This window comes from Taudactylus pleione, unplaced genomic scaffold (assembly GCF_031769625.1).
Source record: "Taudactylus pleione unplaced genomic scaffold, aTauple2 ptg000391l, whole genome shotgun sequence".
NCBI classification, from domain to species: domain Eukaryota; kingdom Metazoa; phylum Chordata; class Amphibia; order Anura; family Myobatrachidae; genus Taudactylus; species Taudactylus pleione.
In genome coordinates this window covers 1,311,710-1,325,340 of record NW_028284792.1, presented here as the reverse complement: position 1 = coordinate 1,325,340, position 13,631 = coordinate 1,311,710, and the positions used below count along the sequence as shown (strand labels likewise).

Sequence of the window (13,631 nt, the reverse complement as noted above, 5' to 3'; positions counted from 1 at the left end):
CATTAGACATGGGGCAATGTTTACAGAGTCGTTCAAAAGGAGTGAGGTCGCGGAGAAGTGGGGCCTGTGGTAAGGAGCCTAAAAAGTGTTGTATTTGGAAATATTCAAAGGGATTGGGTTGGACATTGCACTTGTAGGTCTGATAGAGAAAGCTAGAGCCCCTGTGAGCTAAAATCAGCAGGAAATTTAAGGGACGCTTTTATCCACGACTTCGTGCGGGCCGTATGCAAACCTGGGGGGAAATTGGGGTTACACCATATGGGGGTGGTAATGGCAAATTTAAGAGAGTATAAAACCTATATGTGTAAAAGGAATTTAAGTGTTGGAGGAAGGTTAGAGGGAGGAGGACAGTGTTTCTTTTGTAGGCCCCATAGGGAGTATAGGTCTGGGGAATTGATATAGCTGGATTCAATATCAAGCCAGGAGGACATTCCGTGGGGGGAGTAGGAGGAAACCATTTGGGAAAAGTGTGAAGCCAGGCAGTAGAGCTTAAAATCCGGGAGACCTCTACCTCCCTTGGAAAAAGTTTTTTTTTTTTTTTTTTTTTAAGGATTGTCGAAGATAGCCGAGGGGGTTTGCCATTCCAAATAAAACGGTTGATAGATTTATGAAGATTTTGAAGGAGGATAAGGGGAACTCCCACTGAGTTGGCCTGGAAAAGGTAGAGCCATTGAGGGAGAATATTCATTTTGACTCTGATGATCCTGCCCAGCCACGAGAGTATAATCTGTTTCCAGGAAGTCAGATCCGCTTGTAGTTTCGTAAAAAGCTGTGGAAAAGTTTCCTGATATAATAGATCATAACGGGATGTCAGGAAGACCTCAAGGTATTTGATTTTTCTATGTTTGCATTTGAAGTTGTAGGAGGATTTAAGGGCCTCAGAATCTTGGTGGGGGATATGAAGGAGCATCTCAGATTTAGAAAAATTGATTTTATATCCTGAGAGCACACCATAGCGGTCTAATAAATTGTAAAGGTTGGGTAAAGATATTCGGGGTTGGGTGAGGGTAAGTAAAATGTCGTCGGCAAAAAGGCCGATTGTGGAAGATCTATTCCCAACCTGCACTCCATGAATGCTAGGGTTCAGTCGGATGAGGGAGACCAAAGGTTCTATCACTAGGGCAAAGATCAGGGGGACAAAGGGCAGCCCTGCCTGGTGCCATTTGAAATAAGGAAACTGCTGGAAGGAACGCCGCTGATGGAGACAGTGACATCCATTTTTTTAATTTGGAAATCAGTGCAAGAAAAACAAAAGAAAGAAAACAAAATGAAAATAAACATCTTGAACACAATTTAGATATATTTTTTTCAGAATTACTCATGTCCATATGTTTAAGATTTCTGAAGTCTAAAAAATACATTATGTGGAGGTGTGTTTTAATATAATCAGCTGTGACCCGCACCCACTACATTTCTTTTTATATCCTTTTACCTCAAGTGAATGGTTCTTAACACGGACTATATGTTGGGCCGCTCGACCTGGCCAAGCACCCACCAGATGTGATTTAGTAGGACACCCCCAAAAGTTCTAAGTGCATTCTTATACCTAAGCAACATTCTGCCAGATGGCATTCAAACTCAGGAAGGTACTAATACAAGCCTGGTGGGAGACACAGAAAGTGGACACAGCTAAGTAAATATTTAAAACAAGATGCCTGCCACACACACAAAACACTTTTAGGGGGCAATTAAAATGCAGGTGATGTCTGCAAAGTGCCACCAGAACGCCATAATGAGCTGGAAAATGTGCGATGTTGTTGTACTGTAAATCTCGGGACATGCGTAGCGACATTACATCACCAAGAACACAGTCCTTGGTATAAAGAAACCCTTTAACATCTAAAGACTGTTGAGTTGTTAGCAGGGGCGTTTCTAGAGAGGAGGGGGCCTGCGTGCAGTCTCCGACACGGGCCCCCTCCTCTCCGTCCGGCTGCGGACTGAGCAGCCAGCGCCGCACTTATAGACTCTGGGCACTAGAGTGTGCCCAGAGTCTATAGCACATGCACAGGTCACCGGGGGAAATGGCCGCGGCGACCATTTTCCCTGTACTACGCATGCGCAAACAACGGGAAAATGGCCGCGGCGGGCATTTTCCAGCCGTTTTTACAAGCGCATACACCGGAGCCGATGTGGGACTCCGGAAAGGTACGTTTTATGGGTGCGGGCCCCCCCCTGGACCCAGGAGCCCACTATAAATACGCCCCTGGTTGTAAGATTGTTGTTAGTTTTTAGATTAATCCTACAAAAAAAAAAAATTATATCAAGTGGCCAAAACTGGTTTCTAGGAGGGGGTTAAACAAATACAAATACATACCAAAACCTCATAAATCACTTTCCCATTTTTAGAGAACTATTAATATTGAAAACCAAGGTCATCCGCTTAATATTTATTACCTGTAAATCTCTCCTTCGATAACCTGTCTTGCACACTGTCCATATGAATTGTTCCCAATGCTGAAAACTGAAACAATAATTTATATTAAATCTTGGCATTTTGATTTGATATGGTTCAAAGCTTCAAAATGTTCGTTACAATTCTGCCAGTTACATTTCTAGGTAAAAAATAAATAAATAAAAAAAAACTGTTAAGTTTGTGGATCAGACTAAAATCCATAATTTCATAATTCTGTAGGTTATTACACATCTCTATTTGCATATATACTGTAGCACGAGGTACATTATTGCAATTAAATGGGAAGGATATAACAAGATAATTAGACTGTTCTAACCTATCTAGACATGATGCAAGGGAATGGCAATGGCTTATTAGTGTATATTAGCTTTCCATCATAAAAACACAGATGTAATATGACAGATGAGAATCAACATGTCTAATAAGTTTGCTAAAATGTATATGTTAATGTTTTCTTCAAATTTATTAGGAGAAAAAAAAAAAACCACCACACTGTTTCTAATATTCCCTGAAAATCTGTAATAAAAAAAAAAACGCTGACATTTTCTGAATGTATACGGTTATTGTTATTCAGTGAACATTTTTTATATTTCTCTTTCATCCATGGGGAAAACTAGAACTCTGGAATGTGAATGCAGGGACAGGAGCTTGAACACTTTCAAAAGCTCTCCTCAGAAGACTAACATGAACCTTCCAAAGTTCCCACCACAGTTGGGCGCTTGTTTTATGGCTGTCTATGGCAGGAGCTTTATTTTTTAGTTCACACTGTATTTTATTTTATTTTTTATTTTAAATTATTTTTACTACTTTAACTGGCATCCCTCAGCCACATCTGGGTCATTTCTCGAAGGCGGCATCATGATGAATGCCTCCACCTGTCCCCTGCTCATTCCCACTGTGGTCTGGCCTTCATGGAACATCCTGTCACTGCTGCCACTAGTAGTGACCAGAATCCCCATTCGCCCAGCGTCATTGGGAAGGGACCATCACCAGAACACCGGAAGTGCAATTTCAAGGTAAGTGTTCCCCCAATACACCTGGAGATGGGGGCTAGATTCACTGGCCGGGGGGCGGTCAAGTGGGGGCTGCCTTTCATGGTGGCAGTCTCAAACTAGCACTGGGAGCTTTCTTTTACACATCTTGACCAAAGCTAGCAACAACTCATCTACCCTATCCTCTGCAGGGAGGTAGTGGTGAGAGGGTTTTGCTGTGCTGGTTTTGCCCTGTAGACTATTCTTTTCCTTTCTGCTCGATGTCTATTCTGCAACTCCACCTTCATTTTGGACTGTGCACTGCAGGTGTCCACTCCTCGGTTTCCTCATTCTTAAGCGTGGTACACACTAGACGATGTTTAGTGTGCCCGACATCTTCAGCAACGGGACCCGGCATCGGCTAATGCACACGCACTTGCCGATGCCAGCAGTGACGGATCAACGGCGGGGGCCATTCGGCAGCATGGCCCTCGCTAACGACATCACCTGTCGGACCTGCATGTGTGTACCCACTAGACGATGTGCCAGATATGTCGCCCCAACTTACGGTGTCTGGGAAGGAGAGTATGATGAAAGCCAAACCTGAAGGAGGGACTGTGTTAAAAGATTTTGACTGTTAAAAGGTGCCACTCTAAGTTGCCCTGTACACAGTCCTGGGAAAATATAAAACAGAAAAAAAAAAGAAGAGATACCTGGCGCTGTTCTAGAATAATCACTTTAAGCTGAGACTGCAGCTCTCTGAAAGGAAATCTACTCATGATCTCCTTATCTGACACATAGAAAAAATATATTAAAAAAAAAAAAAAGGAAGGAGCGCAGGATCAGCAGATAAAATTAAAAATTAATTTATTCTTAAATCCCTTTATTTCCAATAAAATATAAATTAAACCATATACCAGATATGACCGGCAATACTGTAACCAATTGTCTATCATGGATAACACAATTGGAAATATTTAAAACACAATAATGACTAATCAGACCTATACATCATTTAACACCAAGTAACATACATATATGGATATTCTGTGATGGTAGCTATAAACATAGTGATAAGCAGAAAGAAGCAAAAGCTTCTATGGTATAGCAAATACAATGTTATAAACTTGTGTTTCAAATGCATATAAATGCGTATACAAAATAGTGTATTTCAAATGCAAATGATTACATTTATTAGAAACATATTGATTATGAACGAGCAATATTTAATCTAATGATTCTCAGCCAATTGATATAGATTATTTCAAAAGTAAGCAATATGTACATAGATCTATGATGGTAGAAACGACAGCTTCTGCAGTAATACGGAAATAAATATAGCAGTTTATGTGCTGCAGATGCAGATTATTACAAAGTTTTCCTTTGCCTCCCCTCCACTGCCTTAATTGATTTTCGGCAGTGAATGTCTGGATTGTTTATAGAAATCCTTGTGTAGCACTCAAAATAATCAGACTCTCTCTGTAACAGTCGTTTGTTTCTTTAAACGGTACTTATCTTCCCCACTCACATGGGCATATATTTGAGTAATTCACAAAAACTCCTTTTATCAACTTTTGTTAATTAATTAGAGCATATGCTTACAAATAATGTTCACCATGGCCAAACAAATGTTTTACAAAGACAATTTTTGTTATTCTTTTACCGACACACACACACACACACACACGTGTAAAGGAGCTAAACATTCCAGCTATAACAGCGGTTTTTATCCAGGAATGGATATATTATGCTGCTAACATGAAAATGACCATCCTTTGCAAGCAATAAACAATATGCTCAGACAGTTAAGACTTGGGGGTAATTTTACTAAACTGAGAGTTTTTAGAAGTGCAGATGTTGCCCATAGCAACCAATCAGATTCTACTTGACATTTAACTAGCACTTTCTAAAAGATAATAGCTAGAATCTGATTGGTTGAAATGGGCAACATCTTCACTTCTAAAAGATCACACTTTAGTAAATTTACCCCTTAGTCTTAAAATTTAGTTTTGTTTGATATACAGTAAGAATTTTGAATGTCTTTCACAGTTATCCCTTTCCATCTGCATATTGTATCGAGTGACTATAACATGGGGCAATGCACAGTCTAACATGATCCACACTGTAATTATATATTTAATTACTAAGCTCCAATAAACTTCTCATACAGTTATCCCTTTCCATCTGCATTTTGTATCGAGTGACTATACTGGTCTAGCTGGTATATATATCACCAAGTGATACAGAAATGTCAGGAGTATTACCCTACTGGTCAGGTATATCTATGCTTGGCCAAAGTATGTATTGTAACATGGGTCAATGCACAGTCTAACATGATCCACACTGTAATTATATATTTAATTACTAAGCTCCAATAAACTTCTCATACAGTTATTGAGATTCCAGTAAACCCACTCACACTTCATAGCCTCATCAGACACTACACCAATGCTCACTTCTTGACCCTACAGCAATGTGTTTTGCAGAGTGCAACTTATCTCCAACTTGGCAAGACTAAGCATGTGCAGGAGCTGGGCAGATAGTTGATTTGTCGCAAGGAAAGCTACAGGCCGTGAGTGACACAAGGGATTCCCCCTGTGCTCTGGTGGACTTGACTAAGCCAGCAGACAAAACCAACTAAGGCCCTAATGTAACAGCCTGGAATTTTTTCTTTTACATTACTGACACCTTAAATCTATTGTCTAGATCAGGGGTGGCCAACCAGTTGGAGGCAAAGAGCCCAAATATATATGTACTCAATAGCATGAGCGTGCCTACGGTACACAGGCAAAAAAGGGGAGTGGCCCGTCACAAGGCTATGCCCTATTTTTGTGCGCACGCCTTTGGTATGACATTTGCAGGAGCATTACCTTGTGTCACACCCCCGTTTTTAGTCATGGTGGGGGCGAGCCCAGGACATTAAAAATAAACATTTTACATAATCTTCCCAATATACATTTTTCACTGTTGAAGTGAAAGAAAAAGCCAGAGCAACATAGAAAACATTGAAATAGCCATGTTCACATAAAATACATAGTGAAATCCAGAACCACATAAAATACATTGAGAATGCCAGTGCCCATTATGCTGTGCTCCCTGTAGTTGTGGCCCTTATGCAATGACCCCTATAGCTGTGCCAATTATGCAATGCCCTCTGCAGTTGTGCCCCTTCTACAATCCCCCCTGTAGCTGGGCTCATTAAGCAATGCCCCATTAGTTGTGGCCCTTATGCAATGCCCTCTGTACTGTGTCCATTATGCAATGCCCCCCAGGAGCTGCCCCTTCTGCAATGCCCCCTGTAGCTGTGCCCATTATGCAATGCCCCCCCGTAGTTGCCCCTTCTGCAGTGTCCCCTGTAGCTGTGCCCATTAAGCAATGCCCCCTGTAGCAGTTCCCCTCCTGCAATGCTCCTTGTAGTCGTGCTCCCAGCACTAGCTCACCCCCCCCCCCCCATGAAGAAACTTACCTTTGTGCTGGCACCGCTCCATGATGTCAGAGCTCCCGAGTCCCGCGCACTGCATTACTGGGAACGCTGGCCTCTGAAGCGATCAGAGGCTTCTTTAGCCAGTAACAATTGGGGTCTGCCGAGCCGTGAGCTTCATTAGAAGCTCAGAAGAGCCTCATGCGGCTCGAGAGCCGCGGGTTGGCCACCGCTGGTCTAGATTGTGGAATCTCACCAACTTGCAGACTATTCCATAAGGGCCTAAGTTGCTTATACCCTAAACCCAGGTATAACATAAAACTATGTGTAGCATATACATTATTCAGTGGTGGGGACAGGTAGCAAAAAATCATGTTTTGGTTGCAGTATCTATAAAGATAAGTGTTTTTGTCTATTTTTCCCCCAAGATGCAACACACAATGGTTTTTACATTTTTGTAGTTTACAGTTAAATAACATCCAAGGATCATCTCAATTACCTCCTTCTTTATCTGTCAAAATAAGGGAGTGTGCCCTGCCGCAAGACACTTGCAACACTCGTGTGTCCTGCGGCTTGTCCAGTGGTAGAGGAACCGGTGATGGCTCCAGAATGTATTCATAACCTTTAGCTTCAAAACAAAGATGGACAGAAGGTAAATAACAGCTGTACACATCCTGGATCTACATTTCAGGTTAATCTGAAGGGATGGTTTCCTATATTTTTCATCCTAATTTGGACCACATGGCTAACCATTGCAAAACCAGTTTACATTAATATTTTTTGGCCTTTAGGTTTTCCACATATTGCAACATGCATCATCTGTCTTCTCTGGTACATGCTCTCACACTATTCTTGTTATGTGGTGCTATTTCATCCATCAATGGCAGGATTTCATTAATTCAACATTTTCCGTATTCCCTTCCTATCCACTCACTTTATTTCTTATGGTCGATTGTCATTACATAAGATAATATGGGCAGTAAATTTCAAAGCTCCATTTTCAGTATTTGTTTGGTGATAATACTTACTTATTGTACAGCATATATCTCTGATTCATGCCCAATGTAAACAAGGTGTATAACAGGTTACAATAGTCTAATTTCAAATACAATGCAGCTGTGGAAAAACACTGATGGTTTGCACCTTTTTCTCTCTTAATATAGGCTATACTATCTTGATCACACCAGTAATGCATCCATTATACATATACCTAAATATCCAATGGTAGCAGTGCAAACTTATGACATGATGTATTCCCTTGCAGGAATAGTGCTTACTTCGATCTCTGCTACTTCTATGAAATCCAATTTGAGAATCCTTATTTAGTCCCATTCCCCAAACCTTTGTGATGTCACTTGTCTTGGAAGATAATAGTGTGAAGCCATAGCCACAGGCTGCAGATGAGATCTGCAAAATCACAAACAGAATATAAGATTAGGGTAACTTGGACGGTTATATTTAAGAAAAAAAATAAAAACAACTTTAGGCGATCGTTATTCAGAATGCTGTCAGAATAATCTCTTTCCTCCTTAAAACATTTTTTTTAATGTTTTTATGTTTAAGCACACCCATTTTCCCATTTTAATTCTAAAAATGAAATGCTGGTTTATATATTTAGATATTTAAAAATTGTGTCTAATCTGTTCACTATGGGCCTGATTCCGGTTTGGGAATAGAGTAAGATATAGCAAGTAACGGTCGACCTGGACAAGCCATTTTGCAATGCAAGGGGTGCAAATACAAACTTTTTTTTGCATGTAGGGTAAATACTGGCTGAGTTTGCATGTAGCCCAGAAATACTGGACAGCTTTATTTTTACACTGCAATTTAGATGTCAGTTTGGAAACACTCCTCCCAAATCTAAATTTTTATGCACATTTTAAATCTGCCCCACCTGCTGTGTAGCATGGTTTTACCAAGATGCACAGTTAATTGCTATATCTATTCCCAAAGCTGAACCAGGCCCTATATCCAATTTGTTCTGTTACTGATAAAATGCGGGTCTTGTTATAGCGTCCAGTGGCTGGCAATAAATGCTGCCGCTGTACATTGATGTGATTTTGATGCCAGCTGCAGCGCCGGATGTCAGGGAAACCACACTAGCATCTTCTTATCAGGACCACCCTTCTCTCCCATGATGTAGTGGTGCTAGGCTGAGTGAAAGGGTTGATGGGGTCAGAGGTGAGAAAGACACACAGATGGGAGGGGGGTGTTATAGATGAGAGAGACAGGAGGGGATTGTGTGTGATATTGTTGTAACCAATCACACAGGATATAGATTTGTATCAGAATATACCATTAAGTACCCCTTACATATCAGTATTATCTTCTTTTGACCAGTATTGATAGGGGGGTACTTAGTCTTCACTCTAGCTCCGGCAGCAGGCAGGGCGGCGGAGCTAGAGAAGGCACTTACGCGTGCGCCAAACCCGAAAAAGGGGTGTGGCCATTGAAAAGGGGGCGGTGTCCATTGAAAAGGGGGCGTGACTATAAGACACGTCAACTTTTCGTCACTCTTGGGGCACTTATGGACACGCCGGGCTGCTGACAGGGAGAATAGGTGCCCATTTACCCACCCGCGGGACACTGCGACTAGCAGATGAAGACGGCACCCGCAGACTGTGAGGGCAAGGCGCTTTTTGCCCTCCAGAAGGAGGGTAGGGCGCAGCGCCCCGCTAAAACAGCCTAGCGAGAATGCTAGGTACTACCACGGACAACTAGCATATATTAGAATACACAAAAGGTCAAGAAAAGATTTCTCATAATCTAAAACATAACTTTTCATAAATCATTATTAATACTAGAAATGTTAAAACCAGCTAAATAAAATGTATACATAGAATAAGTGAAAAAGGAATAAATATGAGTTTTAAAAATTTGCTGTGCATGCTCTATTTGCTTTATTCATATATAATAAATGCTATTCTGGAATGTATAAGTGATGCTCTCTGAGTCTTTATTTATAAATGATGGAATGTAATAATACTGGTTTAAGAAATGACTTCCATTAATAGAAATTTCAGTATGGGAACCTCCCCTGACTCTCAGAAGGCGATTAGTATCATTATTTCAATCAAAAGGGCTATCTAATGTTATACTCAGTTGTAGCTTAGTTTGTAAGTAACATAGATATATGTATATAAATCTATTGTGTGTGTAGCACCACATTATCTGCAACACAACAGATTTATATATACACGTGTATCTGTGTTACTTACAAGAGAGCATAGAATAAAAATTCAAGATAAAACAACTCAAAATGAATTCTACTTTTGTTGGAGAACAAACATGTTTGTATAGCATACCTTTTCATCCATATCCAACCTATATGGAGTTAGCTGGAATTGTTTTGGCTTTTTTCTCCCTGTGTCAGGTACTAGAAAGCTGGGTATCCCTAATGCTCCAGTGTAAGAGAATCCCCACACAAAAACACGGTCCTTTCTTTTAGAAGTTTTCCCAACATACTGAAAGGTTGTAAGTTCATCCCCTGATTTGCTTTTCCCCACCGGAGTTGCCAGGTGTCTCACAAATCTGGGTTTCAAGTTGCTGAAGCTTCGGCCAACAAGGAACGTTGTACTGCACATTGTTCTCCCTAAGGCTGGAATAACATACATAGCTACAAAAATCAATTGTCATGGCCAGGACAAACAGAATAAGAATGTTAACAGTAACACAAAAGTATGTTAGCTCATCCTGCGTGCCATTTGTAGTGGGAGGTATTGGACCAACATGTAATCAGTGTAACCCAAAAGCAATGCAAGATTTTTGTCAAACAAAAACTGGATACACATCTATACAATCCTCGGCCTGATCACCATTGTATAGGTGTGTATGCTGTTAGCCAAGAAACGGCTTATAAAGCTTTCCGCAACGGTCAGCATCGGGAGGTCACATCTTATGTACAGTTTAATATTTTTGGCCTGACCTCCCGATCCCATAGAAGCCCGTACACACTGAGCTATATTTGTTTGCAGGCAGCTGACAGGGAACGACACTGGAGACAATGTTTGGCTGATTAGGAGTGTTTTACCCGATCAGCCGCAGATTGAAAAGGTGTGTACCTAGGAAGATTGCGGTTAAACATGCTTCAAAGAGATTCAGCTCATACAACTTGCATCAAATCGCTTATTTTTGTTTAGCTTACACCACAAAAAAAAAAAAAAAAAATCTACAAGTGACCAGCCCTGATTAAAGCTGTAGGATTACTTACAATGGTAAATAACCAAACTAGCATAATCACTAGCATGACCATTGTTTATTTGTATGGTGCCACAAATTCTGCAGCATCGAACAATCACCATAAAATACAGGAGCACAAACTATGCAGAATAACAAAACATGCTACAAATACAAGTACGAGTTACACAGGTACAATTAAAAGTAACACAAAACATGTACAGATTCTGTGCTTATCCCGGCTGTCGGTATGCTGGCGCCGGAATCCTGACTCCAGTCAGAATCCCACCGACAGTAAGTATTGGGGATGAGGGGAGGGTTAGGCACTAGGGGGGAGGGTTAAGCTGGGTACACACTGAGTGATGTGTACCCGGCCAGCATATCGAATCCTGGGTACACATCAGAATGAAGTCATTAACGGAATGATCCTGACATATCAGGCACATTGTCTAGTGTGTAAACACTATATCGCTGACGATGCGCGCTTCCGAGGGTTGTCAACCACATCCTCCGTCGGCCCTACATGCAGTGCCGAAGGGTGATGTCGTTAGCAAGGGCTATGCTGCCGAATGCAGCATGGCCTTCGCTTCATCGCTGCCTGCAATGGCAAGTGCGTATGCACATGCCGATGCCGGCTCCACCGCCGGGTCACGTCGCTGCAGAGGTCAGGCTGGGTACACATCGTCTAGTTTGTACCCAGCCTAAGAATTCAGAATTTTTAAGTTGCCAGCCATGAAATTAAAGAAATTCTTCACATACAATCATATACATAGAAACCTTTACAGTATTTTATATAACAAATAAGCTATTTTCAGTAAAGGACCTTTTCCTTTACCACCACTGTGTGAAAGATAATGTTCTCTTAGTTCATAAATGTTGTTATATCTAGTTATTTGGGAAAAGATATACAATACACTAACCCTTAAGGTGCCCATCCGCTAGACGATTAAATTGAACTATAATGATAGTTATCGTTCATAAATAGTTTGCAAATCATTAAGAAAAATGTCTAAAAACGACCAGCGATGCGCGCACCCACTGGTCATTTAGACATCTGTCATTGGGCAAACATGCTGGACAACCTGATAACATCAGGTTCAGCATGTTTGCAGATGATTGATTGTGTCTACACTGAACGACTGCTCGTTCAGTGCAGGCTCATCACAGACTGACAAACGACTGCACAATTACACTGTCGTAATCGTACAGTCATTTTCATGTCATTAAGTGGATGAGCACCTTTAGTTCTAGGGATAGGGCACTACAGAAGCCAGCCCTTGGTAGACTGTTAAAAAGTTCTGGAGACACTGAGCAGAATCAATACCGGAAAAAGACTACAGATGTGTCCTTACTCATCTAGCCTCAATACACCACACAGTGCGATATGCTTGGTGTGAGTGAGCTGTCAGGTCTTATGTAACTCTGCTGGCGTTGAGAGTCTGTTTATTTGCTAAAAATTAGGGATGTGCAGGCTCGGATAGGTTCGAGTTTGCACGTGGAGTTCGGATTTTTCCCTCCAAAAAAACGGAACTCAGAAAGAGACAAAACGTCATCTTACATGGACGAACATCATTCCCTATGGGGCTTGGAGCACTTCTGTGCAAGCTCGGGCTGCCATAAAGTGCAGCTGTTGCCGCGATGACTTGCACCACGGAGATCATCGCTGACAATTAGATTGACCCGTTTATATGGAGAATAGAAGAGAATATCACGATTATCATTTTATGGCTTCAACTTTACACAATAATTATTAAATATTTAAATAACACAGGTATTATATAAAAGGAAAAATGATTAGATATATTTTTACTTCCACAGCTGCTTACATATTATTTGACTATTTATTTCTATGTTTGATGTTGGACTGGAACGTCAGGAATAATATTATCTCTCTTACTACAGCCTATAGACTCGCATACACTAGTAAGTTCTGCAATGACAGGATAATACGTACTAATAACACTATGTGACAGACCAAAATAATGCCTCACCTACAGGATGCCAGATTTATATTCCTGAGTTTACAGTACATGTATTGCTACATGCAGCGATACTGTGACACCCACACAGTCATTCATCTTCGCACTGGTGCCGGTGAACCATACTGTACACGCTGCTTGTCGCCAGCATGGACGCAGCCATGTTGCTGACCTCCCACAGGCATACAGACTACAACTCCCGACTAGCAACTAATGGCCCCAGCTCCGCCAATCACGATGCGCCGCCGCGTACTCTCTCGTTTTACAGCTGCAACTGCCACCTAGCGAGTTACCGGTGCATTATAGCCCCGCCCCCTCCCCTGACTGTTTGCTAGTTCGACTGATTCGTCATTATTTTCTCTCACTCCCTTAACCTTGGTTTGTGTCATTTAATTCAATTATTCCTAACTGGAGACAGGACTCTGTGACATTGAGGAAGGCGGTGCGAACGTTAGGACCAATGAAAAGAGCAGTCACGGACATCGCTGCTTCTCATTGGTCATTGGCAAGAAAAAAATAAAAAGGGGAATGAACAGAGGCCCTGATTCAGAATTTCAGAGCCGGACGCTATGACAGAGCGCTCGCTCTGAATCAGGGCCGGCCCTCTGGTTTTGCAGAACGGCCTCCTGGCCGCTCGCATAGCTGTGGGTGACCACCAACAGCTATAGCGA

The 13,631-nt window shown here is 41.5% G+C and overlaps 1 protein-coding gene across 3 annotated transcripts in view; it reads right to left on the bottom strand.

Moving 5' to 3' along the window:
• Window positions 1-13,180, bottom strand: part of RCC1L (RCC1 like) — a 50,929-nt gene extending 37,749 nt beyond the window's left edge. Inside the window, exons 1-5 of one of the 3 annotated variants that reach the window (XM_088445906.1) lie at window positions 12,977-13,180; window positions 10,111-10,403; window positions 8,083-8,212; window positions 7,305-7,433; window positions 2,395-2,461 (exon numbers count right to left, since the gene is read on the bottom strand). In XM_088445906.1, coding sequence (XP_088302032.1) covers window positions 2,395-2,461; window positions 7,305-7,433; window positions 8,083-8,212; window positions 10,111-10,403; window positions 12,977-13,013 — 656 coding nt within the window. In that variant the 5' untranslated portion in view covers window positions 13,014-13,180. Of the gene's footprint in view, window positions 1-2,394; window positions 2,462-7,304; window positions 7,434-8,082; window positions 8,213-10,110; window positions 10,404-12,972 lie in introns of all 3 variants that reach the window. The other 2 variants (XM_088445908.1, XM_088445909.1) reach the window with 2 other exon arrangements.
• Between the last annotated feature and the right edge of the window lie 451 nt (window positions 13,181-13,631).